General features: G+C 33.9%; 1 protein-coding gene across 2 annotated transcripts in view; it reads left to right on the forward strand.

Moving 5' to 3' along the window:
- Window positions 1-26790, forward strand: part of GPHN (gephyrin) — a 526040-nt gene that overhangs the window by 337116 nt on the left and 162134 nt on the right. Inside the window, exon 10 of one of the 2 annotated variants that reach the window (XM_065940959.1) lies at window positions 4082-4138. The exons of the other annotated variant lie outside the window; for it this stretch is intronic. Within the exon in view, the coding sequence (XP_065797031.1) occupies window positions 4082-4138 (57 nt within the window). The remainder of the gene's footprint in view (window positions 1-4081; window positions 4139-26790) is intronic. 2 annotated transcript variants of the gene reach the window in all.

Here is a 26790-nt window from a genome sequence, read left to right on the forward strand (position 1 = left end):
TTAGATTATTTTTTCTTGACACACAGAATTACTGCTTCTCTTATTTTCGTTTCTTCCTTCCTTCTTTTTTACTTTGCCTTAATAAATCACGCGTGAAACAGAATTATTTTACAACGAAGCACCAGCTTTACTGAAAGGCCTAAAATATAGTGAATTGAAATATTAACCAGATCCCCAAAAGAATTTCTTTATTCACAAATTTTTTTAAATTTTGAATTCTCAAGTAAAACTTTTTAAAAACCTTCTCCAATCATAACTATCAGAAGCAGTCTATGTATCAATATATATTAAGTGATATTGGTTAGAAGACCATTTCTAAGAAAAAAGTTTTACTTCCTGTCAGTGATACCCATGCTTTTTTTAAAAAGTGGCACATTAAAAATGTCTGTTTCTCAAGGTAGTTTTAAACGTAAATTTCTAAAAACAAAACAATTCAATCCCTACGACAAGCAGAACTGTTTTTTTAATCTATATAATCTTAATCTAAATCAATACAAAATATATTAGGGGAGAAAAAGGGGAAGTCTACATAAGTCATTCTGTAGATGAGAGCCCAAATTTAATGAAGAGATCTCAGAGTCAGAGAATTTAATACCGACTATTTACTTTTTTTTATCTATAGGTCTCCAGAAAGCTACTGATCCTAAGACCTGAGTTCTCTCATCAATAAACAAATATATAAAATATGTAACCTTTTCTCATAATTCTTCACCAAAATCTTGCCACTAAAAAGAAGTATTAATGCATCTACTTGTCATATGAGCACTTACCTTAACATGACTTTTACAATCCAAAAATTTCTTGAAATTTCATATTTTGTTTCAAAAATTAATATAAAGATGATTTTATACTCCAAAATCTTGTATGTTTGCCTTTGAAAAAATATTGACATTTTACTTACAACTACTTATTATTGGCAAGAGAGATAAGGGTGAGATGGAGTAATTTTCTGCTTTGTTAATAATGGAAATACTTTTACAGTATTTACAGAGCTCAGTTTCGGAGAACCAGATTAAATCAAATGGAATCAACAACTCAAACAATATGAACATCCAGGCATTTTCTTTTGTTGGATAATATATCTATGATTCAAGCTCTTATTTTAAAAAGATGAATACAAGTAGCAGTCTTTCAACAACTTTAGAGGCCACATCCTCATAATTAATTCCTTAGGGTAGATTATCCAGTAATTAATTCCTAAAGAAATATTCCCAGAATGCTGCCAAAGAAGTGATACAGTGCAGTCTTCTGAGACAATTTTTAATGGATATCTTGTTAATATATTCTAGCTGAGAGGCTGAATAGAAGATTGAAATGATTTTGATCCTCTAATTTATTTTGTTTTCAATCTCAGTAAAAAATATTTACAGAAGGATTTCTTCAGGGTACAGAAATCATTAGTGATGTTTTTTGTTTTGCAGGTAACATTTAGTTTTCAATATATGTAAGTAAACTAATAATTTTAATCAACCTGTAATCCCTACAGTTCTTTACATCCAGTTCTCAAACTTCATTTATATTGCAGTGATCTTATATGTAGTATAAACATTTGCAGTTTAACCTCTTTTATTTATTGATGAAGAATGTTTAGTCTCACATAAAAATATATATCAAATTAGCTATCATTGTGAGACTTTTATAATTATCATGAAGAATGAATTTCATTTTATCCAAATGCTAATCTTTTATGATTTCTTTTAAATTCTAATCAAAGTAAAAAAGTAATCAGGTATCTGGATTAGCTATGAGTTTCTTTTATTTATGCTACTCCATCATAATTGATGATTAAGTGTTGACTAGAATAAATGAGAGCATTATATTTTAAAATCTATGATTTGACTTCTCTCTACAACTCAAATTTTATATTTTCAAATTCTTTCTGAAGTTTTTCAATATTAGGAATTATTACCTGTGTCAGGAGCAAAAAAAAAAATCACATGACACTTGAATTACAACCACTTGTAGCGCTGATAACCACATTGGTTTTCTAAAGTCTTCCTCTTATGATAGTTAAGAATTTTCCATTCAGATTTAAATACAGAAAATCGATGTCAAGCATTGACAGATGAGCTCTCTACTCCTAAAAATCTTTGTTTAATTTGGTGTATAGTCTGTTTTTCACATCCAGAGTTCATGGTGATTGTCTTTTCTTATATTTCATTCTTTAAACTTCTGTACTAGCACTTGCATTTGGAATTGAAATGATTTAGGAAAATTTTCTTCCATGCATTAGTATAGTAACAAAATTTATAACATAAATTGGATAAATAGACAAATAGACACACAGGGACATGTATACTTAATACAGCCTCTTATAAACATCAGGTTTTTTTCCAGCCTATTTATTTCCAGGCCTATTAAGGGAGTACAACTTTAAAGTAGAAATCAGGAATGGCGGTTGTTGGTCTTGGGTTTGTCATTAACATCCTATGTAACCTTGACCTCATGTTGCTGGACTTGATGTAATTTTAAGCCTTCCAGATATAAAAGATAATGTAGAAAATGGTGTTCATGTGGGGTGTTACTATTAATATACAATAATTCAGTTTCTAAGCATTTTTAGAAAGCAGCATGAGATATTAGACTATTTTTATGTATAACTACATAGTTTATAATCAAGATATTGTGAATATCAATTTAAAATGGAAAATAGCTTTTGATATAAAGATGTTCTCTGAGATCAAATAAAATAGCTTGAGAAAATGACTAGACATTATGAACACACTGTCCATCAAAGGCCCTTTATTATAGAACATTGCCATTCTAATTAGTATCCATTGTTTCTGAATTTGAGAGTTTTTTTCAACTAAAAGTTGAGTAAGGATCAGTGATTATCTTTAGGATATAACATTTAATTAATGTTGAAGAATTAATAAAAAACTATATCAAGTAAAACCAAAAGTTGAGTCAGATCTTATAGACCAAGATGCTCTTTTCAAAGTGAAAATCCAATTTTCTCAGTATTATTCCTAAGCAATCTCTTTATGCTATCAAAGATATCGTTAAAAAGATACAACAGCAGCCTGCCTCCAGAAATTATCATTTTGTAATATGGTCAGATTTCTTATTTTTCCTGAGGACTTTAACATTGGGAATTTGGTATCACATGGATACTTCATCTACTGCCTTCTAATACAAGCAAGACCATCACAACTAACTTGAGCTGTGCTGGTCTGAATGGAGACCATCATCCTGCACATGAAGGAATCCATAATATAAAAGCACTTGATCTGAAGCTTCCTTTCAGTCTCCCCTGACTCTTTTTTTCAGTTTTTTTTTTTCTATTTAAATAAAATATTAGTTATTGTTACAGCTCTATTAAAATAAAGGCAAAGGCATCTAATAAAAACACTTTGGGTTTAGAATCTTCCTTTCCTCATTTACACAGTGATTTAAAACAAATTTCTAAAGTACCAGTTTTATTTTCTTTCTTGTTGTCTTACCCAAGAGGAAAATTCAGATGAAATAACTGAAAGTTTTGAGGGAGTGAATGTATCTAACTTTGGTCTGGCATTAAAATTTTCTGGTTGGGCAGCACAATTGTTTAATTGGGAACCTCAGTGACAGCTGAATAACCTCAATGCTTGGGTCAGCAAGCAGAGGAACTTCACTCTGTCACCTATCAAGAATGATGCTTGTCAAGACTAATCTCTCCACTTATGGAACACTCATGCATCTAGTAATACCACTGTTGTCTTCTGATATTACAATGGAATAGACACTAGAAGAAACAAAGTTTTCTGCATAGGTATATTTGTAATTCTTTGTTTTTTGTAAGCCAAATGCAAATGTAACACTACTCCAGATACTGCTTCATCAGAAGTCCCCAAGATAACCAAAAGTAAGTGCCCATTTCCTCCTCTTAGGAACAGAGTCGTAACAAAGACTGAATTCTAGAAACCTGCCTATTTGCAGAGCATGTCATATAGCCTCTGGGTTAGTTACTTAACTCTTTGGCCTCCTAAGACATATCTCAGAGTCGATTGATGTTTTTGCATGTATTATTTACTAATGTTTAGAAAAATTTTTAAGTTCACTTTTTCTTTATTCTGTCTTTTTTACCCATCTTCCCTCATTGTAGCAAATTAGACGGCCGGATGAAAGCAAAGGAGTTGCTAGTAGAGTTGGATCCCTCAAAGTAAATATGTTTCTAACATTTTTTGGCAAGATTTCGTCTATAGCCTACACTTCTTCCTTTTTGGAGGGTGGAGGGAGGAAGGGGGCTTTTTCCATTTTTCACCATCCCATTTTGTTTTATTTTAGTATTTTTATTGGCTGTTGGGTCATATTTTTTTTGTTTGTTTCAGCTACACATAGAGCAACCAGCTGAAGGCAAGCTGTCAAATAACTAGCTTTGAGTGGCACCACAAACAAGAGAAAGGGCACCTGCCTCATTTCAGGTGCCTATAATTTGGGGTTCCAGAGTAAACCGTTCCTCTGATTGATGTCACTGACTATGTATTAAGTTCCTGTTACACAGAGAACAAGCATTTATTTTCAGATTATTATATCCCCCCTTTTTTTGTTGTTAAAAGTAATTAAGTGTATTTTAGTGCCATTACCATTTTGTAGTTCATTCCAGAAAAATAATTATTATGAGTTAATAACATATATCACATATATATATATAATCTTAAGAATTAGAAAAGGAATTTCATATGATGCTATTATAGTGAGCTCACATATAGCTAATAGTAAGCACTCTTAACCCCCTTTGTTTTGTCAAAAGTTAAAAATTGATATAATAATCAAAAGAAACTGATATTTATCTAAATGTTTGCCCATTTGTGTATGTGGCCTACTAATACACCACTTAAGATTTTTGATCTTATGGTACCATTTGGTAGTTGTTAAATATCCATTTGGTCAATATGTCTTGGGCACTCGATCCTCTAACATTTAATCACTATGAAAAGATAAATAAGTTTATCACCCTTAAGAGACTTAGGCATAGCCAATTAATCACTTTTAATGCTGCCACCATAAATGCAAGTTGGAAATTTTGCTGAATTTTAAAAATACACAAAGAAACCTCCTTCAAAATTAGCCACTTCTATCTCAATCCCATGTGTCCTAACAGCAATAGTAACTGCTAAATTAATCAAAATGACATAAATCACTGTTCTGGAATGTCCCAATGTTCAGTAACTACTTTGAGGCTAATATTAAGTCATTTAAAAATTATACACACCTCCAATTTATTTCCATTTAACAGTTTATGAAGCACTAATATCTGTACTCTTTCCTCTCCTTGCCTCTTCTGCCTTCTTAATTTTACTTTTTGTTGTTGTTTATTTATCTGTATGTGTGCACACATGAGTGCACATGGATGAGGGTGTGTCTGTATGTTTGTGTCTTTTATTCCAAACAAGCCATCTTCTCTGTTCTCTAACACTGCTATATACTGGGTAGCATTTTTTTGTTATTATTTCACTAAGAATAATCAGAGGGGCTTGGAAGTGTTGGTTATATGCCTATTTCAAAAGCAAGGCAAACAAAAATTATTTAGTCAGAAAATATGACTTTATGTATCTTGATGATATATCAGTAGCATTCCTCACTGTCTACCTGTGAGGTATCATATTTTAATTTTTAAGGGGACATAGATCCATTATTGTTGAAACTGGATTATAACTCAGATTCAAGTGAGAAGGTGCAGTTTGACATAACTTTTTGGAAATGACTGATAGTGAAATAAAGATTAAATAGCATTCATAACCGCAGCACCATCTGCTGTAAACTGGATTATATGTGCGAGTACACCTGTGTTGCTCTTGAAGTTAAGCTTTTGGATGTATAGAACTTCAAGTTGTCATTATATGTTTATTGTTTTTAAGTGTATATACAATATGATTATGTATATACACATAAATACATTTAAGAACAAAATACACATTTTAGGGTTCAGTCCGTTTACTTGGATATGGATGAAGCCTTAAATCATAAAGTGTGTTTGGGAAAGAAAGGCAAATTTCATGGTTCTTAAGTATCTTTTTTCCATATTTCTGCAAAATAGAAAGCTTTAAAAGTGAATCTGTAGGGAATTATAAGAATAGTTATGGTATTTATTTTCTCTAACACTTTGGGGAGAAAAGATGCTTTAATTAAAATATTCTCTTCCTAGTCACGGTTTATTGAGCATGTATTCTTGCATTGTACAAAGATCTTTGATGTTTTGAGATGTTTGCCAAAGGCAGTGAGGAATGTATAATGCTATGATCTTATTTTTAAAAGGAAAAAGGAAAACTGAAAAGAGAACAAGTTGCTTTTTCAATTCATTTTCTGATGTTTACATGTAGCTCCATCGAAAGCTGGAGGAGCTCAGAGATCACCTAGAAGGCAATGTGAAAGGATACTCTCTCAGAGTAAATGTACGATTTCACTCGGTGATTTTTTTTTCCCCAAACTTCTGCTGACTGGTAATTCCAAATCAGATTGGTTTGTCCTCTCATCTCCATTTTTTTTACTTTCTGTCTCTTTCTCCCTATCTCTTTCTTTCTTTTTGAGCTGTAGCTTCATGCTCACATTTATGAAATAAAGATTAAACTGGCAGGGTAGATGACCTTTAGCCACAGCAACATTGCATTTGATTTAATAGCACTCTGGCTCCAATGCAAATTAAAAACTTTTTTTCCCCAAAAAATCTGTGTTTCTTACACAATTGTATAATTTTCTGAGGATCTTTTCATGAGACTTCATTTGGAGCTTTTTCCATTGACTGTGTCTTCTGACCCTTGTTGGATGTGTCAGCAGGATTCTAAATTATGTGCTGGATCCAAGTTATAGAACCTTGATGATTCCATTTCAGTTGTCAAGGAAAATATTCAATGTTAGAGTCTCATTATGGGTAATTTGGCAAGTAGATACGTCTGTTCTGAGTAAATAGACTTCTTTTAACTCAGACTCTTTGGGAATAACTAAGATACTGGGTTTGTTTGTGTTTTTTTTTTTTTTACCTAAAAATAAGAAAACCAGGCAGTAAGAATCTTCACTATGAACACTGTTATGTAACATCTTACAAATAATTGAGATAATGGCTAATCTCATGACCCAGGACAACACTTTGAAGGAGAACAATATCTTATAGTCAGTGCTGTCCACACATCATATAGGCATACTAACAATAGTATTTTTCTGACTGATTAGTTCAGGCTCAGAATGCTTGGTCCTTCTCCTGAGTATATCTTTTCAAGATAAATAGAATTAAAATCTCTGAAATGGTATATGGTATAAATAAAATAGAATAAAAACAAAAATATTGCAGTAAATAATTTCTGGCTCTATTTAACCTCAGTCTCCTATTTCTGGGGCTTTAAAAAGAAGTTCCTAAGAATCTTAGGTCTGATTTACTTCTCCTAAGATTATTGCCATACTTTTAATTCATATTGCTATAATAGTTATGAAGGATAGAATAAAAAATACTAGTGCTATGAAAATTCTGTTTTCTCTGCTTTTTTTAAAATTATATACTCTATGTATTATGTGTATCTCTTCATGAAATTTCTGATTACTAAAGTTCAGTTTTTAATAATATCAATCATTAAATACTGATTGCTAAACAGAGGAGGAAATTAATATGTGTCTCATTTTTCTACTTCTTTCTTTTGAGCCAGTCCTTCTTTTCAGTCATATTCTTAGAGAATTTGAAAACTCATCCACAGTCATTCCCAGAATCTATTCCAGTGTTCTAGAAATTTAAAAGATTTTTATTAATTTTATAATTAAATAAGTCTAGATACATCTGGATATCATTCTAGAAATTCCTAAAATGAGTCTCATAATGTATGTATGTAGTGCCATATTCTTCCCTAACCAGTCATAGGAAGTGTTATTATTTTTCTTTCAATGAAACCAAGATCAGAAAATTAGACTTGCTAAGGTCTATATGGTAGGGTGTTCATGTTAGATTAGGTTTAATGAAAGCTCTGTGCTTTGAAAATTGGGTTCTCATGCCACTCCAGTTTCTTCAATACCTATACTGCAAGGAGGAGTACATAGTAACTAGTCTCAGTGTCCTCACCTTTTGTTTAATTTCACTGCGTCACACTTTGTCCTACCTTTTTTCTGAAAAGATTGACTATAAAGTATATCATCCTAAGATTCCTGTTAACTGGAATAATAGGCAAAAAAATTTTTTTTAATTGTCAAAAGGCAAATAATGGTATCTTCTCTACAGAGTTCAGCTAAGAAAAGATACAAATCAAATCTCGGCTGAATGTTCAGGTTTTCTCCTTTCCTGTTAATTCCCCCAGAATGCTTTAAAATAATGGCTTCCTAGGTGGCTCAGTGGTAAAGAATCCATCTACCAATGTAGGAGCTGCAGGAGACACAGGTTCAATCCGTGGGTCAGGAAGGTGGAGGAGGTAATGGCAACCCACTCCAGTATTCCTGCTGGGAGAATCCCATGGACAGATGAACCTGACAGTCTACAGTCCATGGGGTTGCAAAAGAGTCAGCCATGTCTGAGCACACCTTAAAATATGCCTTGTATGTTAAAAACTGTTACTTAGAGATAAAGTTATTCTCAGTACCATAGGCTGTATCAACAGATTTTGTTTCTAAAATGAAATAAATTGGCATATAGTGACCATTTCGTTTTATGGAAATTTATTATTTCCACAGAAGAGCAAGTATATGAGTGCTTTTTAATTCATTGAAACATTGCTAAATATTTCAGAGAGATGAAAGATTCAGAACCATGTCACCACTTAAATATTTAATAGTTGAAAAAGGTGAGATCATTCAGAAATTTGGAATAAGGATTTAATTAAATCAGTGCTTCAACTGGTATCATCTATATGATATATTATGTTTTTTAGAGGAAAGAACCCTGTGTTTTTATTTATTACATATAATCAATGATATAAAGTTGAATATTCTATTAAGCAATTATTTTTAGAATAGTTTTGTTTTTATTTCTCATGTGAAACCATACTTTTTTATTTTACATGGATTCTTCTATAGCAGAATGTAGGATGCACTTGATTCTTGTAAATTAACAATGTATCATCTTTTTCTGTACTTTGTACAGAGCTTAAGTATTCTGAACCCTAAATTTGTTTTTAGTAATTTTAATAATAATAAAATTATCATCTTGAGCCCTGGAAAGAAGCTTAAATGTTAAAACATTCAGAAAAAAAGTAGATAAGTGCTTACGAAATAAAGACAAAAAAGAAATGAGAGGAATAAAAATACCTCAAAGCCACAAATTTTGTATTTTAAGTCAGTCCATATAATACCCTGGTAAATTTCCATTCATCTACAAATATATACAGATAGGTTTGGGGTAATCAAATACGTTAATTTTTTGAAACACTTTAACAAACAGTAAAAGGGAAGATGCCTTATGAAAACAGATTACTGGCACATCAGTGTACTAAGAAGAAAGATGATGAAGTAGAAGGAATATGATGAGTACTTGCTGTGCTAACAAAAAAAAAAAGTTGGTATTATTTGATGTGGAAAAAGTTAAGGGAGGAGGTATCATGTAAAATAAGACTGTATTTTTATTAAGAAAAATGTTTAAATCAAGTCAGAAAGCAATGTCTTTTGAAGAATAGTTTTTCAATGTTTAGTAATTTCCTGAATGCTGAAATAAGACTAGTATGAAATGGGATAACAAATAATGAATTAGATAATTGTGATTTTACAGGCCTTTAAGATCAGTGTTTTGATTCCAGCTTTAGTTCTAAACTAACACTTCTTTATATGTTGGTGAATTGTCTTTGGGATATTTTCACTTTTCTGTTCATTAAATTAATGCTATAACTCAGGGGTCAACAAACTACAGCCCTTGGGCCAAATCCTGTTTCTCTCTTGTGGGTCCATGACCTAGGAATGATTTTTGCATTTTTAAATGGTAGGGGGGGAAGTCAAAAGAATATTTTACTGTAGCATGTGGAACGTTATATGAAACTAAAATTTCAGTGTTCAGAAATAAAGTTTTATTGAAACACAGCCACACTCTTTCATTGTATGTAATCTGTGGTTGCTTTTGCACAAGAGCAGAGTTGAATAATTGCAGCAGAGACCATATGGCACAGAAAGCCTAAACTGTGTAGTACTATCTCCCTGTTTGCCAAGACCTGCTAAAACTGGTTAGAGTGTCAAGATGACATTGACAGAGAGATTGTTATAAAAGAAGCTGTGTGAAATTATTTTACAGGTTGAGAAAAGGAAAGTTGCTTATTTTTTCTCGGGATGGTACAGGTCATTCTGCATGGAAGCATGCACTGAAAAGAGTTGATCCCCTGAAATTTCCTACCTTTACATTTTTATTCTTCCTTTTTATATTATTTTTTCCAGCTGCTCTCTCTTCACATGCCAAACACACGCACCTGCACACTAAGTAAACTCACCATGAAATTACATTAAACCCTTCAAATATAGAACTGTCATATGGAGAAAGTACAGATTATTAATTCCTCTTATCTGGGCAGGGGGAACCCTTACAGAGATTTAAAGATAAATTGCACTCTTGCTCTTTGAATTGTTTTAAAATGTGTTTTTAGAGTATTTTTGCTGCACGCGTTACATTTTTCTGTTTATTACTTCCTTGTATCTTAGTAAAGATATTTCCTCTGAAAACCATGATCAGCTTTTGATTTCTGCTAAATTTCTTAGTTGACCCCACATAAAATCATAAGTTCTATAGAAAATTTCATACAACTAGGAAAGACACTCTAATGTGATCAAGTTATACATCATGTCTTAACATAGCATTTAAAAATCCTTAAGTGTTTACATTGAATCAACCTGCTTTGATTGAGATGAGGAAAAACAGCTGGACCATTAGTCCTTAGATGAATAATCTTTTAAGTAGCTTTTAAATGAGTAAACATCAATTTGTTTATGTACTCTTTCTTTAAGCACATTTCAATGTTTTTTGGTTCTTGTATGTAGAACATTGTTTGGGCCTCCTAAGTCTTCCTTCTTTGGCATTTACTCACATTAATAATAGGCATTTATTTACTATTTAATTTATAGCATGTAACATCCTGAGTATCTTAGTAGGTAATGTTTTATAGTATGACCAGGTTACAGTAATGATAAAGATGGCAGTAAATAAATTTTAAGATTATCTCTTTAGAAAACAGGTTAATTTTGCTTTCGCTTTATTAGCATTTGCTTAACATGTAAAGTGAATTAATTCAATCCTGAAGTTTCAGTTCTACTGAAAAATAGCAAAAACTTTTCTTGTGCTTTGAACCATCTAATACTTGTAAAATTGCCTACAGTAGCCTAAGACATCACTTGGAGTGGAAGTGACACATCTGTGAGGGATTTCATGCTTATTATGGAATTGCCCTTCTCAGAATTGACTTTAATACAAAAATACGATATTAACAAAAGATCTTCTTGACAAGTAAATTTCCCTAATAATTGAAAATGGAGCAGTGAGAAGGAAGAAAAAGACAAGACTCAAGCTATTTTGAAAGATAAAGTTTTTCAGTTTTGTGGGTATAGTTATAGGAACAGAACAAACATGCTGAGGAAGGGTTTCTTAGAACTAGTATCCTGCTAAAGAAAATTAGATGTGTGTATGACCAAAAGAAAGGTTAAATTTCTTAATATGCATAGAATTTATCATATTTTAGAAACTACCTCTTAGTAGCTCATTAATTGGCAGTGATACAATTTATCATAAATCTTTGTGATGATAAATGTAAAGTTTTCTGAATGTTAATTCACACAGTTCAGTTTTTGAGGATAGGAAAAAAAGACTGTATATTCACTCATTCAACAAACCATTATTGAGTGCCTACGATTACATTCCATTGTGCTGGGTGCTGGAATTATACTAAAAGAACAAATCACATAATGACATTTCTTGATTTCTCCATGGTGCCGTCTTCTGTTCTTTATTTTCGCACCCTAACTTTGTATTTCGGAACTTCATAAAGAGTATGCTACTAGAAAATACATACTTAAGTATTTAACTCACATGGCATTATGACAGCATAATGAAAGAAGAAGCCACAATATTTAACATGACATGCAACAACCTAGAAAGTAACAACAGGGCAGAAAATTAGCAAGTCAATGTCATAAAAAAGTCACAAAAAAAATCAGTGAAACATTCTGATAAAAGATGGGTCTAAAGAGTTTTGTGTTCAGGTTTTTAAATATCTTTTCGTTATTGCTATTGGCTTATTTGTTTATTTAGATTCAGTACTACAGAATGGATTCAGAAATGAGAATGGAATAGTAGGAAAAGGAAATCGGAATGAGAATACTGAGCTGGCTTTGACAGCTTCTTTCAAGAGTAATATGAAAATGTACAGTAGAGTCATTCTGTACATAATCTCACATGTAGTCTGCTAACACTATGACAGTGCGATCAGTGTGGTACCGCAGGAACAAGTAATCAGTGTTCCACTTCCCTGTTAACCTTACCTGAGCATCTTCTCAGCAAGACCAGACCAGATTCTAACTGGGGTAGTCCTCTCCGTCATGGATTTTTTTTAAAGCCAGGTATTTTTTTTATCACAAGGTTCTCCTCAAATAGTATGAACCTTGAGATTTCAAGCTCAAGTGTCTGTTTTTAAGACTGTTTTATTATCTGGCAAATTTGTTGGTGATGGAGCCTCCTAAACTTCTGAGACACTTACTGTGCTATAACTTCCTCTTTAACAGTGTTTTCTTTTCCCCACTGCGAAACCAGGCTCGGCTTCCCTCGTGCTCATCTACCTATAGTGTATCTGAGGTATACTTTGCACGTGTTGTCTTACATGGTCAACAACATGCTCGCCCTCACCATTCTTCTTTTATTTTCCTTTTGCCTTAATTTATTTTGCCTTGCACTTCGCACTTGGCTGAAAGGGATGACGGTACCAAAGGGAAATAGTTAGCTGTTAATTTTAAGGGGAAATTTGTATATTTTCATACAGTACTTTTTTCTGAGTAACTTTATTCTGGCAGTCACTGTATCATATTGAAATGGTTAAAGCCTAAACAGCCAACTTGATTGTTGCCACCTTAATTCCATAAAGATTCCTTTGAACTGGGTAATTTGTTATTAAACCGTTATTGGCTATGACAAAGATTCCAGTTTGCAGACTTGTATAGGTCTGTCTCTGGTAGCTGAAGATTTAGAATGAATTAGTAAAATCTTGTCCCATTAATCATAGAGGAAAGCATCCAAATTGATTATTAAATGAGAATTTCATATGATTCCCCTATTTTTATATAAAATAGAAGATTCACTCCCTTTTAAAAAACTGATTAGGTTATTCGGGAAAGTAGTCTCCTTGATGCTTATATAAGGTTTGTACAATCTAGGGCTTCCCAGGTACCTAAGTGGTAATGAATCTGCCTGCCAGTGTGGAAGACTCAGAAGATGCCGGTTTGATCCCTGAGTCGGGAAGGTCCTCTAGAGGAGGAAATGGCAATCCATTCCAGAATTCTTGCCTGGAGAATCCCATAAACAGAGGAGCCTGGCACGCCACAGTCCATGGTGTCACAGAGTCAGACACAACTGAGCACACACATACAGCATCTTAAAATCTAGAAAAGCTTATCACTCATGAGATCCGTGTTCTTTTAACAGAGTATTTTATGTGAACTTTGACCTATGTTCTTTGCCTTTTTAGAGATTTAATTTCTTACTCTTATTGTGTTAAACCATAGCATAAATGGGTTTTCTAGTTGTATAAGCCACAGTCACAGAAATTTTTAACAGACTTTGAATATCCTTTCAGCCTACTGTTCAAAGCAGGGGCACTGTTGAGTAGCTAAGAGAAAAGAGTATATGTACCTCAAAATATGATTAGTAAATAACAGGACTTTTAATAGCCTGTGAATTTTTAAGATCTTAACTTTTTACTTTGCAGACATAACCTATTTCTACATGTATTTACTTTGTGCAGGCTATTATAGTTAGTATATGCAGGCCAGTATTGTCAACCTAATTTCTGATTGCAGAAATATTATGTCTGAATGTCATACAAAAAACAGAAAGATGGCACTATCTAAAATACCAGGTAATGTATACAGACCACAAGCAGAAAATCATCCTTTGACTTTAAAACTTTATAAATAGCCTTGCAAAGAATGACACTGCTTAACCCGTAGCTTCACAAAGATTAATTTATTGAGTCAGTAGAATTATAGCCATCTTCTTTAATTTTTTCCTTTGCAAGTTGCAGCTGTTACAGATTTTTTTTTCCTTCTTAACACTGATTTTTGTAGAATTGATTTTTTTCTTAAAATGTGTATTTTTGAGAGAAACAAAGTAATGAAAAGCAAATGAATTACTTGTGATATTAGTAAAGACTTTTGAAAGAGAGGATTGGTACCATCTCATCACCACATTTCCCATAGGTCTTAATCCCCCAGGATTATGATTCCTAGTGTAAAAAATATATAACCCATTTCTTTCTGCCACTTCATCCAGGCAATTCTCCATTCCCCATGAGAGTATTTAAGAAGTCTGCCATTGGCATCATCTCCAGTCACAGCCTACGGCATCCATCAGGGTATCACTTTCTCTGTGACAGCATGTGTGCAGGAGGGCTCTCGGTTGGAATGCACAGCTGGTTTCTGGGGGGATGGGATTGTGTATGCTGTGGCCTTTGCTCCATAGCACTCCGCTCTTAAATGAGTTCTGGCTTCACTTGGGTTTGTTGTTTTTTTTCATTACGACACATGAGATTTATTTACTTGTCATGAAGTGTGTTTCTCCTTTTGTCATTTGTGGCAGGATTTCTACATTTCTGTATTCAGTGCCCCATCTCTGTGGACTCCATAGGTGGTTTTATGTTTCTCTTACTTATGTGACAGCCTGATTAATGTTCATCTCCTTTATTTCATCTCAATCTTCACTACGGTTCTGTTTGGAGAAGATATTGTTGTCACCTCATTTTGCAGATAAGGAAACTGAGGCTCAAAGAGGTTAAATATCTTGCCCAAAGTCATAAAAGCTGCCAGATGAGTAGCAGAAAGTTGTTTTGTCTTAAATACAGTGCTTTTCACTTTTCAGGATTATTAAAAATCAACTCTCTGAATGGCATGCAGTAGTCTTGTATTTTCACAGTATATATTTACTTGGTTCAGGTTGATTATGTAGTTTTGGATTTTGTCTTATCAGAAGATACAGGTGTATCTATAAAATACAAAACTTGAGTTTAAAGAAGTATTAGAAAGCCATTCCTTTCTATAATTTCTTATTTTTCTTGTATTTATTCATTTAATAAATATTTGTTGAGCACCTGCTATGCTCTGCTTAAATACAATCTTCTAGCTATTTCTTGATCTTTGAAATTGACTTGACACTTAAAATGCATAAAATATTATGAATGTAATGAGATTGGTGGCTTCAGTTGCACACTATTTTTCATCCCTTTAAGTCAAGTTAAAAAAAAGGGGAGATGGAGCAGGGGGAACTCACTTCCAGATTTCTAACTAGCATTCAGTTTTTTCCTGCAGTGTTCATTTTTTATAAATCCTTTGGGAAAAAGTGCTTTAGAATTCCCTTAGCTTAAACCAAAGCCGGAATTAGTACTATTTCTTGGTAGAAATGGTGTTCTTTCTGATTTATTTGGAAAATTGAAGTATATACTAGATATAACTCTTTATGATTTGTAACCGTATCTAAACCCCCCCAAAAAAATTGAACCCTGTAAAATCTTATTTTTAGTGTCTTAGATTTCCCAGTAGTGAGATCCATTTAGATAATTTGAGATTTTGAAGCTAAATTGATTTTTCCTGTTGAGTGGACAGAGACTGAAGCTTAATTAATTGTTTTTACTTAATGCTTAAGAACTTTTAGGGAACTTCCCTGGTGGTCCAGTGGTTAAGACTCCACACTGCCACTGCAGGAGGCACCAGTTCAATACCATCCTTAGGGAAGTAAGATCTCACACACTGTGCAGCAAAAAAAAGAACCTACCTAAAGAAAAGGTGACATTTTTAAGTTGTAACCTGCTAATATGCAAAACAGTTGCTGTTGGACCTCTTAACCCACTATTAGTGTACCAATTCTGATCTAAACAAGTCTTGACAGTTTGGAGTTCTTTTGGACAATGAAGCTCCGTATACTTCTGGATCAATCTCATAATCAACCATATTTATTATTATGATGGTCACCATCCATCATCATTATTATTACTTCTACTTATGATATTTTTCCAGTAGTCATGTGTGGATGTGAGAGTTGGATTTAAAGAAAGCTGAGCACAGAACAATTGATGCTTTTGAACTGTGGTGTTGGAGAAGACTCTTGAGAGTCCCTTGGACAGCAAGGAGATCCAACCGGTCCATCCTAAAGGAGATCAGTCCTGAATATTCATTGGAAGGACTGATGCTGAAGCTGAAACTCCAATACTTTGGCCACCTCATGCAAAGAGCTGACTTATTTGAAAAGACCCTGATGCTAGGAAAGATTGAAGGCAGGAGGAGAAGGGGACGACAGAGGATGAGATGGTTGGATGGAACCTCAGTGGTCATGAGTTTGAGTAAACTCTGGGAGTTGGTGATGGACAGGGAGGCCTGGTGTGCTGCAGTCCATGGGGTCGCAAAGAGTCGGACACAACTGAGTGACTGAACTGACTGACTGATGATAGAGCACTTACTTTGGTCAGGGATCATTCTAGGAGCTTCTTGTATGTTACCATTGCATCACTATATAGTAACTACCTTGGCACCAACTCCTGTTTACAGACCACATCTCTCTCCAGAGTTATAAGCACCTTATATGTAACTCAGCCCCCCAATCTGTACCTTTACCCACTAATCCAATATATGACACTACCCAATCACTCAAAGACTAGAAACCTGGGAGTTATATCCCTTATAACCAATCAAATCTAAGTCTTAAAGATTCTGCCTCTTTTGTTTCTTTGGAATCTATGCCCCTTGTCTCCAAAGCCACTTTCAATTACTTAGTTGGATTTTTTAATCTGAATTATTAGATCAGTATCCAGACTAGTTCCTCTACCCTCATCATTTATTCCACAAATATCACTAATCCATCTTTGCACACATAACAGAATGAACTTTTAAAAATGTTAATGTGATAATGTTATTCTACTACTTGAACTCTTTCAATGGCTCTCCATAACCCTTAGGAGGGCTTCCCTGGTGGCCCAGATGGTTAAAAAAAAAAAAAATCTGCCTATAGTACAGTAGACCTGGGTTCAATCCCTGGGTTAGGAAGATCCCTGGGAGAAGGGAATGGCTCCCCTCTCCAGTACTCTTGCCTGGAGAATCCCAGGCACCGAGGAGCCTGGTGCGCTACAGTCCGTGGTGTCCCAAAGAATACAACACGACTGAGGGAGTAACACTTGCAACCTTTATGAACTGGTCTCTATCTACCTCATCAACTACTCCTCTTACCACTCCCTATTATGGTTAAAACTAGTTTCAGCCATGCTTTCTGCCATTCCCTAGTTGGCAGGATCCCTCGCATCTATGAATTATGCTGAACTTTTTCTCTGACTTTTTATCTTTTCTTCACCCAAATTATAATTGTCCCTTAAAACTGTGTTCTTACATCCCAGCTCAAAGAAATCGTTCCCAGTAACCTTCCCCTGTCTCCCATCCCCAACTGAGTTAGGAGCATCTATTACATATCCCCATAGCAGTTTGTACTAAATTCTGTTATAATACTTATCATGATGTATTGTAACTGTAAGCTTTACTTTGTGAATTCCTAGAGACCAGAGGCTGCTTTATTTTTAACCTATCATTCACAGGCTAGATTACTTTGGGGCAAACAGTAAATAATAAATGTAAGTTGAATGAATGACATTAATTATGCCCTAATTGCTGTATCTATAATAATATTCATTTTGTTATTAGATTATTAAACTCAGTTGGGTAAAGACATTGATTTACCTTCTTTATCTAGCACACAATAAGCATTTAATAAACACATATTAACCAACTCATGAATTACATCCCAGTATTGAGTATCTCATTATATATGTATCAGATGTTCCTAAGATTTGTGTGCATTTTTCTAATTCTCTGAAGCATATATTAATCTAGGTCAATGCTTTTAAACTATTTTAATTCTATACTGCCTGAATGTTCCTACAGTCTACGCTAATATTTCATTTTTAAATAAATCATAGGGGTTGCTGGCACAGTTTTTCTTTAGTGTAGGCTCAAACAATATCAAACAATCATCTCCATCTCTAAACTTCAATTCCTTGTTGACCTTGAATGTAGGAGGAGGAAAGAGCCTCTTAAGCTGTACATCTGACTTTCTTGCCCTTCTGTTGAAGCTTGAAGTTTACATAGAGCAATGCAGGTTTGTTCTCTGTGACCCCAATCAGTATCCTTGACATCCTGTTTGAAAACACTGAGAACTAAAAGTCTGTGAAAAATCACACTGTTATGAATTCAGATGGGAATCAGAATTGGTCCACACACACACACACAAAATAGAAAGCTGAGGTTTATTGTTAAGTCAGTATTTCTTTTTTTTTTTCCATTTATTTTTATTCGTTGGAGGCTAATTACTTTACAATATTGTAGTGGGTTTTGCCATACATTGACATGAATCAGCCATGGATTTATATGTGTTCCCCATCCCGATCCCCCCTCCTGCCTCCCTCTCCATCCCATCCCTCTGGGGAAGACCCGTCTCATGCATCCAACCTGGGCTGGTGATCTGTTAAGTCAGTAAGTATTTCTTAGGTTACTTTCAACAAAATTGTAGTCAGAATCTAATGTTGTTGATTGATAAATCAGTTGTATTCAGGCCTCTGATTAAAGCTTCTTCATCTGTTACCAAGACACAAAGGAAATATGGGCAGGCAATTTAAATCGAAAGGAGGCTCAAAATCTAAATTTCCAATAACTTTTTTTTTTTACTGTATCCAATAATTGAAGGAAATTGACATCAAAGTGATTTTTACTGCTCTTTTCTTTCATGTGTCCTTAGGCACCACAGGTCAGCATTGCATCTCCATTTTTCCTTTTCTTTATTAACCCAATTGTCTGTTCTGCATAGGACATAATACCAATGAATGCTTGCACCACCACTTGTACATTACAGAGATTTAATGAATATTAAACAGTTCATGGCCATACTGTGATGTGGTTCAGAGCTTTACACACATTTGGTTTACTACCAACCCTAGTCTAATTTTTAAAGGTTCAGATAAATATCTTCTTCACTACTAGCAATGTCAATTTTCTTTTACACGTTTACAAAAATGTGCGTTTGGATACAATGGAGTATATAGCCTGGACTTGAGGATGAATAGAATTATCAGTTTTTTCTAGTCACCTTATTTTTCCCCTTTGAAAAGCATATCCTTTCTCAACCAAAGTTCCTCATCTAAACCAGTGCAACAAGTGGTTTGTTTGGCTGTTTTCTCAAGCTGCTGTGAAGATGGTGCTGTTTTAGTTTTATAAAAGAGATGTTAATTCATTATATACAATGGGTATACAGTATATCAGGGCTTAATTCTCTGCCAGAATTGAAAAAGATATAGTAACTCTTTCTTTCATTCTTAAGTATTTCATTGTTAAGTATTTCAGTGCTTCTCAAGAAGCACCATTTGTTATTTAAAGCTGTACTTAAAATTTCTCCTTTGGAAATTCTCCCTATTGCCTTATTTTTTGAATACTGAAATCTCTATATAGCCTTATGTTTACCATGTGAACTTAAGACCTGAGAGTATGAGGCACGTTTTTATCATAAAACATGTTTTTTTTTTTTAAATAGACTTCATTTTTCTGAAAGAATCAAGAGTTTTAACCAGCTTCTTAACATATTCCAAGGACGGTCATGCTTTGGCGGAAATAATCTTTTACTGGTTGTCTCACAGTGCTTAAAGTTGAGCTAAAAAGTGAGATTGGGCTAGATTTGAGTCCCAGCCCTAGATGTGAATCACAGTCCTAGATTTGAAACCCTGTGCTGCCTCTTACTAGCTTTGTAATCTTAAGCACTTGATCATTAAGTTAGCTTATCTGTACTTCATATTTTTATAAAATGGGAATGATATCACCTTAAAGATTGAATTGGTTAAGGCTGCTTGGTGCAGTGCACGATATGCATAAGTACTCAGTAAATATAAATTTTATTATTATCAGTACTGATTATCATACTAAAGGCCCAAACATAAAGTTATTTTAGTTTGAACTAACTCTGCAGACATATGCTACATTTGTCACAGAGTAAAATGTGTCTGGTTCTGTTATGGTTATTAGTTACAATCTGACTGAAAAATCAAGTATTATTAGCTTCACTATCAATTTGATGCAAGTTAATGTCAACACTTGTACCATTCCTGCCTTCTTTTTCCTAATCATGGTCAAGTATATTGAATATGATATATATGAACATATATCTATGAGATATATCCTTTTTAATTCAATGAGTTGACTATCTTCTCCAACTTTTATCTTGTTTTTTCCTCCAAGATCACTTCCCTATTTAGTGGCTGCATTATTTATGCACATTGACCTCACCTCACAGAAGAGTATCGCTAAAAAGAATAATGCTTTTTATTATAATTATTATTTTAGGGTAGGAAAAGTTTTCCTTGACCCTCTTAGGGCCCCTGATTGGATCTGAAAATTAAACTGATAAAGATTAGCAGGAATAAGCATACAAATTTATTTAATATAAATTTTACAAGGAAATGAAGACCCAAAGAAATTGTTAAATCCAATATTAAATTGTTAAATCCAGGTGGCATTAGTGGTAAAGAATCTGCCTGCCAATGCATGAAATGTAAGAGCCACAGGTTCGATCCCTAGGTCGGGAAGATCCCCTGGAGGAGGGTATGGCAACCCACTCCAGTATTCATGCCCGGAGAATCTCATGGACAGTTATTATGCTAGGTTTGATGGAGAGGGACGGTCATGGAGAAATATGATGGGACAAAAAGTATGAGCTAAGGATAGTAAACTGAAAGAAACTTAGTAAGGCCTGTTCATTCTTATTCTTCTTGGTGTCCTTCTATCTTGGAAAAAACAATGCTTCTTTCCTCAGGGTATAAAGAGGACACCTCTCATTTGAGGGTCTTAGGACCATTTGGAGGGGCAGGGGAAGGACAGAAGACCTTGCTTTCGCCATCTTCTCATACTCCAATTTATTCAGTGTGCCGAGGTGCCATATTTACAGGTAGCACATCCTGAACACCATCATTGGATTGTCCTTGAATTTCATTAGGATTCTACTGTCTGTCATATTCTAAAGGTAGTCACCAACTTAGAAGTGGGGCAAAACCGTTTCCAGTGAAAACAGCTTCATAAGTGGTTGCCAGATTTTTAGGCTAGTTCTTAAAAGTTTATATAACCCTTAATAAGCTGAAATGTAGCTATGGTTTAAGGGTCAAGTAGACATATGGATTAATGTAGGAATCTATATGCTATTTGTAACATTACTGCTGAGAAAATGCTTTTTAACCTCTGACAGAATTCAGCTTCTCCAAAGTATTTTTACCCTGGCAAATTCTGAATGGCATCAGGATCTTATATTCTGTTTTCTTCTTGCAGCAGCTTAAAATAGGACACCTTTTTTAAAATACACATTGTTGTGGAAGGTAAAAGTGGGAGGGAGCTAGCAATTTGGGGCGAGGGCATTTCCGTAGTATCAAAAATCAGTGTTTGCTGAATGAATTTATAAATTGAATGCTTATATCAAGAGTTTATGTCTATATAGTTACATTTCAATAAACTTTCTATGACATGTATTATTGTATCTAATTTCTCTTTCTAGTGAATGCTGATATTTCTGACATATTAAAAACCCTCTGTGTCCTTAGTATCTTGTCAGTAAGAGACAGGCTTTTGAGCCAGCTGAGCAAAGTAAAATGAATATATGACTATGAATTAAAAGCAGTGATTTCTACTGCATAGTCTGTGCATGAGAGAACTAATTTGTTATGAATGTACCAAATATTTTTAATCCTATTAAAATATTAATGCTATACTTGTAAAGGAGTTGGATTTTGATTATCCAAAATCAAAATACTTTATAGGAGTATATATTTTGCTTTCTACCTGAAAGTTTAGTCAGAGTGCCAGATGCAGATACAAAACATACGTTGAGCTTGAAAGTATATAATGGATCTTAATACCCTGAATTAATGTAAAAATTGGAATCAATATATAATAGTTATTTTTACTTGATTGTTTATAATTGCTAACCCTACAAGTAGGTCATGATTGGACTTTCCTGGTGGCTCAGACAGTAAAGAATCTGCCTGCAATGCCGGAGACCTAGCTTCGATCCCTGGGTTGGGAAGATCCCCTGGAGAAGGGAATGGCAACCCACTCTGCCAGTATTCTTTTCTGGAGAATCCCCACGGACAGAGGAGCCTGGCAGGCTACAGTCCGTGGGGTCGCAAAGAGTCTGACACGACTGAGTGACTAAGCCCAGTGCAGCACAGGTCATGATGAGTCATCAAGTATCTTTGAGCATCTATACCACAAAGTAGATATTACCATATTAGGTATATAGAAAACATAGCAAAAAGTAAACGTGGGGCCTCACTTAAGGAGTTTACAAATTGGAATATTGTCTATTCTTTTAAGTCATATTCTATGTATTCAGGCTGTGGTGTTTGGAAATATTGCTAGAAAAATGTCTTTGGCTTAAAAAATGAACTATTTAGTGTTAGCATAAAAAATCTATAGGAAAATTACCATTTGGAGTGTCTTGTATTCACAAAATAGTCATGGGGGAGTTATTTAAAAATTTACCAGTTTGTTGGTAAATTCTCAAGAAAGAACTTGCATAGGGCAGATTTTCCTAGAATAGATTTGAGTCCTTACGGTCTTAATTTGTAACTTGAGAAATACAATACTATTTCTTTAAGCCACATTTTTTCTATACAAAGATGGTATCAGTTATTCTAAGTTGGTGATAAGGCTTATTTCATTTATTTGCCAAGTACACACCTCTTTGGAAAGGGTAAATTTAAAAAAGCTTGATGTTACTCTTTATTTACATTGCTTATGAAGAAGAATGCCAATTTTCAGCCCTTAATGCTGTCCTCTGCCCTGCGAAGTCATAAAAGTCTACTCAGTTGAATTTAAGGGCATGTTTTGAATCCTGTGAAATCCATTCTGATCATACTGATAGTCTTTCACATGTATTTCAGGCACTTACCTGTTTTATCTAATAACACCTCATTTTACAATTGCAGCTATCATTCTCTAAAGTAGATTAATCTGCAGTATTCATAGTTTTGTTAATCCTTTGTCTATGTCTGTGTCTACTATGTCTATTATTCAAGAGTTTTTTAAAATAGTACTCTTTTGTCTTCTTACAGAATCTCTCTAAGGAATTTTCATTTTATTCTCATTTTTAATAAGAATTACAAGATGTGGAATTATAAAGACCCATTGAGAGTTTTTCCACAGGGCACCCTACTAGCATCAATAGGCTAAGCTAGAAATAAAAGTGGTTAATGTATGGTAATATTCTATTAGCTTTGAAAAGTTCAACTTGTGTAATTACATGTATATAACATCAGAGTTTTTCATAAGTATATAAATTTTATCATATTGACTTACTTCTTTTCAACTTAAATATTTTAGGAACCCAGATTCATATTTAGTTTTTCAGCGAGGTATTTTTTTATCCAGGAATAATTATCAATACATTGGATGATAAAATCACACATAGCTTGGGAACTATGTGTGGTTGTATCATTTTTGAATCTACCTTTTCAAGTCCTTTTGATTTTTTCAATGTGAGCTTTGTTACTATAGAAAGCAAAGATTTATAAAATATAGGGATGTTATTACATAAACTAACATTATTTTTAATATAACAGCTAGATGTGTATTATGATTAGGAAACCTAAATTGCATATATCCCTGGAAATTGAGAGGGGAGAAGAAAGAAGATATGTTGATATCAAATGTTTTGCATTAAAATAAACTCTTTAAAGAAAAAGAGAAATTAGGGGGCAAGAGAAAGTAAAGAAAGAGAGATGGAGAAAGAAGCCCTGGTTTTCCATTCCCTTTTCTGCCTCGGTATTTTAGAAATTGGTCACTTATTCTGACTTTCCCATATTAAATAGTTGCAGAGCAAAAGCAACAACTTATAGAACAAGGGGAAATTCAGAAAAAGCTTAAGGATATTTTTAAATTTGTGTTCCATGAAACTCTGAATGGAATTCAGATTCATATGGACTTTTATAGCCAGAGTTTTCAATTATATTAGCAATTTTCCTTGTTCTGTTTCTAAGTCTGCCTTAGGATAAGAAAAGAAGGGTTTATTTTTGAAATTTTGTCCTGGCCATTCTGCAGTCAATATTGCCTACAGTCATAAAAATTGGGCTTGCTGCTTTATTTTTTTCTCTTCTTTCCTCTTTGGCAACTTGCTGCTAACCCAGCACACAGCAATTAAATCTAATTCTATCTGGGCTACCATGCCTAACTGTTCTTGTTGACAAGCATGGCGTGAACTAATGAGAATGCTGCTGTGTATATCTGCACTGAAAGAAAAGTTCTGTAGCAATCTAGCCCTTTACATTTAATATTAAAATTGCGGTAATTAATGATGAACATCTCTACAGTGCTTGACAGAGAAGGGAATTCCTCAGGAATGAAAGAGAAAACTGAGGGAGAAAAATGATCTTTTGCAGTCAGATACTGCCAAATTGGGCTTACCTGGTGGCTCAGACAGTAAAGAATTCACCTGCAATGCAGGAGACCCAAGTACAACACTGCTAAATTAGTCATTGGTACTTCTCATTTGAGGAGATAGGCATCCATTCAAAGAATGCACATGAATGAGAGAGTAGGAAAGAAAAAAATAGGATGCCATTGAGACCTGAAAGAGGTTATAAGAGAAAACGTTGAGTCAATTTTTAATCTCAGATATTTGGCTTAAGAGACTGAAGTAGTTTGGGTGAAAATGAGACTGATTTTAATTGTCTTGCCATCAGATTTCACAGCCTAGTCATCCAGTGTTAAATATACCGAATATGACTTAACTCCTTTGTATTCATGACAGTTTCAAACTGTTTTTGTAAACAACTTTTAATTGCCTTGAGTATTTTAAATGTTTATTGGTAGCACTGGTTTAAGGATCATGTTATCAGCACCTTTTATCTGTTCCATTAAGCATTCATCTTGTTTCATGTGTGCATTTTTTTCTTCATAAGCAAGTAAGTTAAACTATGCTATTTTTCCGAGTGAGAAAAACTTCCTTTTTCCTTTTACATTATAGTTTCATCTTGAGAAGATGGGAAGGAAATGAGTGGTCCTAAAATTAGGCATTTCATCTTTAGATTCCTAATGCCCAGTTTTTCTGTTTTCTGGATGTTTCCAGATAAATATAAGGACAGCAGTTGAACCATACAACTATCAGTTACTCTGACCTTGATGTATAGGTTAGTGAAGTTTGAACAAACAAAAAATGTCATATAACCAGAAATTCAGAATCATCTAAACTGCCTCCTTTAGCTCATTTCCTTTTATACGTAGCACATATACCTGTAATCTCCCCAGTTCATCTGTTTTGGAGCCATGTAGCACAGTTCAAGAATTCAAAGGACAAGTCAAAATGATATTGGGTTACTTGTTCAACCTTAAATGCCGCCATATAGCAAGGATCTCTGTAGCCATTCTCACACTACAAGTCAGTGATAGTAGTAGCATTTCTAAAGTGTTCATACAGGTACCACTCTTTCAGTCCACCTGTATCACTGTCCTTTTAATTATCTATCTTTCAGACGTAACTGACCTCGGTTTCAAGGCTTTGGTCTGAAATACTATCCCAATAGAGTTACCTACTTGGACTTTGCTTTATTGAGTCATTTATCCTGGTAGATGTAGTCATATTATGTTATTGCTTTAGGTTTTTTTTATAAACCACTTTGGTAAAAATATCCCACCCATAAAAGGGAATTTTGCTACTTGAGATTAGTCATGATGTAATTCAAAATATTTTCTTAACATACACAGTCTTTAAAATTTTGTAAGCTATACCTTTTGACTTTAAAAGACAATTTCAGAGCAGGGATGATGTTGGTGTTTTTAAGGTCTACAATGATATTTTAAAGGTTGGTGTAAGAAGTTTGAAGGGAAGAATAATCTTTAAGAATCCTCAGTTCATTGTTTATTACCTTATTTACATTCACCCACCTTCTTACTACATACAGTTCCCTATATTTGACTCTCTTAATAATTGGTGTTAAAATGAATGTGTATCTCATTTTACTGAAAAGGAACAAAATGGGATGAACATAGCTGCTCTTGTGTTTAATATAGTGACCCAAGCATATATTGTGCCTAAATTTTAGGCCTATTAGTTCACAGCAGTATAAAAGTAGTAATCTGAATGAATGAATTAGCATAAATAAATTAGATATCTAATTTACAAGTAGCATCTCTACTTGTAAAATTTCTAAGTCTGAAATACAGTAACTCTGTGAAAAGACTAAAGTATATGTGTGCCTTTTTTAGCTTAGATGAGTTAAAATATAATGCTAATACATCCAGGGTTGCAATTTATAAAACCAGCTTAACAGCTGTTCTATGATTATAGACTGTAAACTAATCCTAAGTATCTTATTGCAGATATGTATGCAGAGGAAGGACTGAGGAAGGATGTGTTGATGGTTCAAAATAAATCTATCAACAGTTGACTGAGACTGAATTGAACAAATACTATAATGGTCAATCTATATTATACTAAAAGGTTTGAATTTTAGAATTTCTAAAAAAGTCAAATGTCTATCATTTTCAATGACACTTTCTATTTCATTTTCAACAGCTTTTGTCTTGTTTTTCACATGTTCAGTAAAGAATATAGATAAGAAAAGAAAGGTGGGGGGGAAATCACCCTTGATCTCTCCCATGTTATTTGCT

This window comes from Muntiacus reevesi, chromosome 7 (genome assembly GCF_963930625.1).
Source record: "Muntiacus reevesi chromosome 7, mMunRee1.1, whole genome shotgun sequence".
Taxonomy (NCBI): Eukaryota; Metazoa; Chordata; class Mammalia; order Artiodactyla; family Cervidae; genus Muntiacus; species Muntiacus reevesi.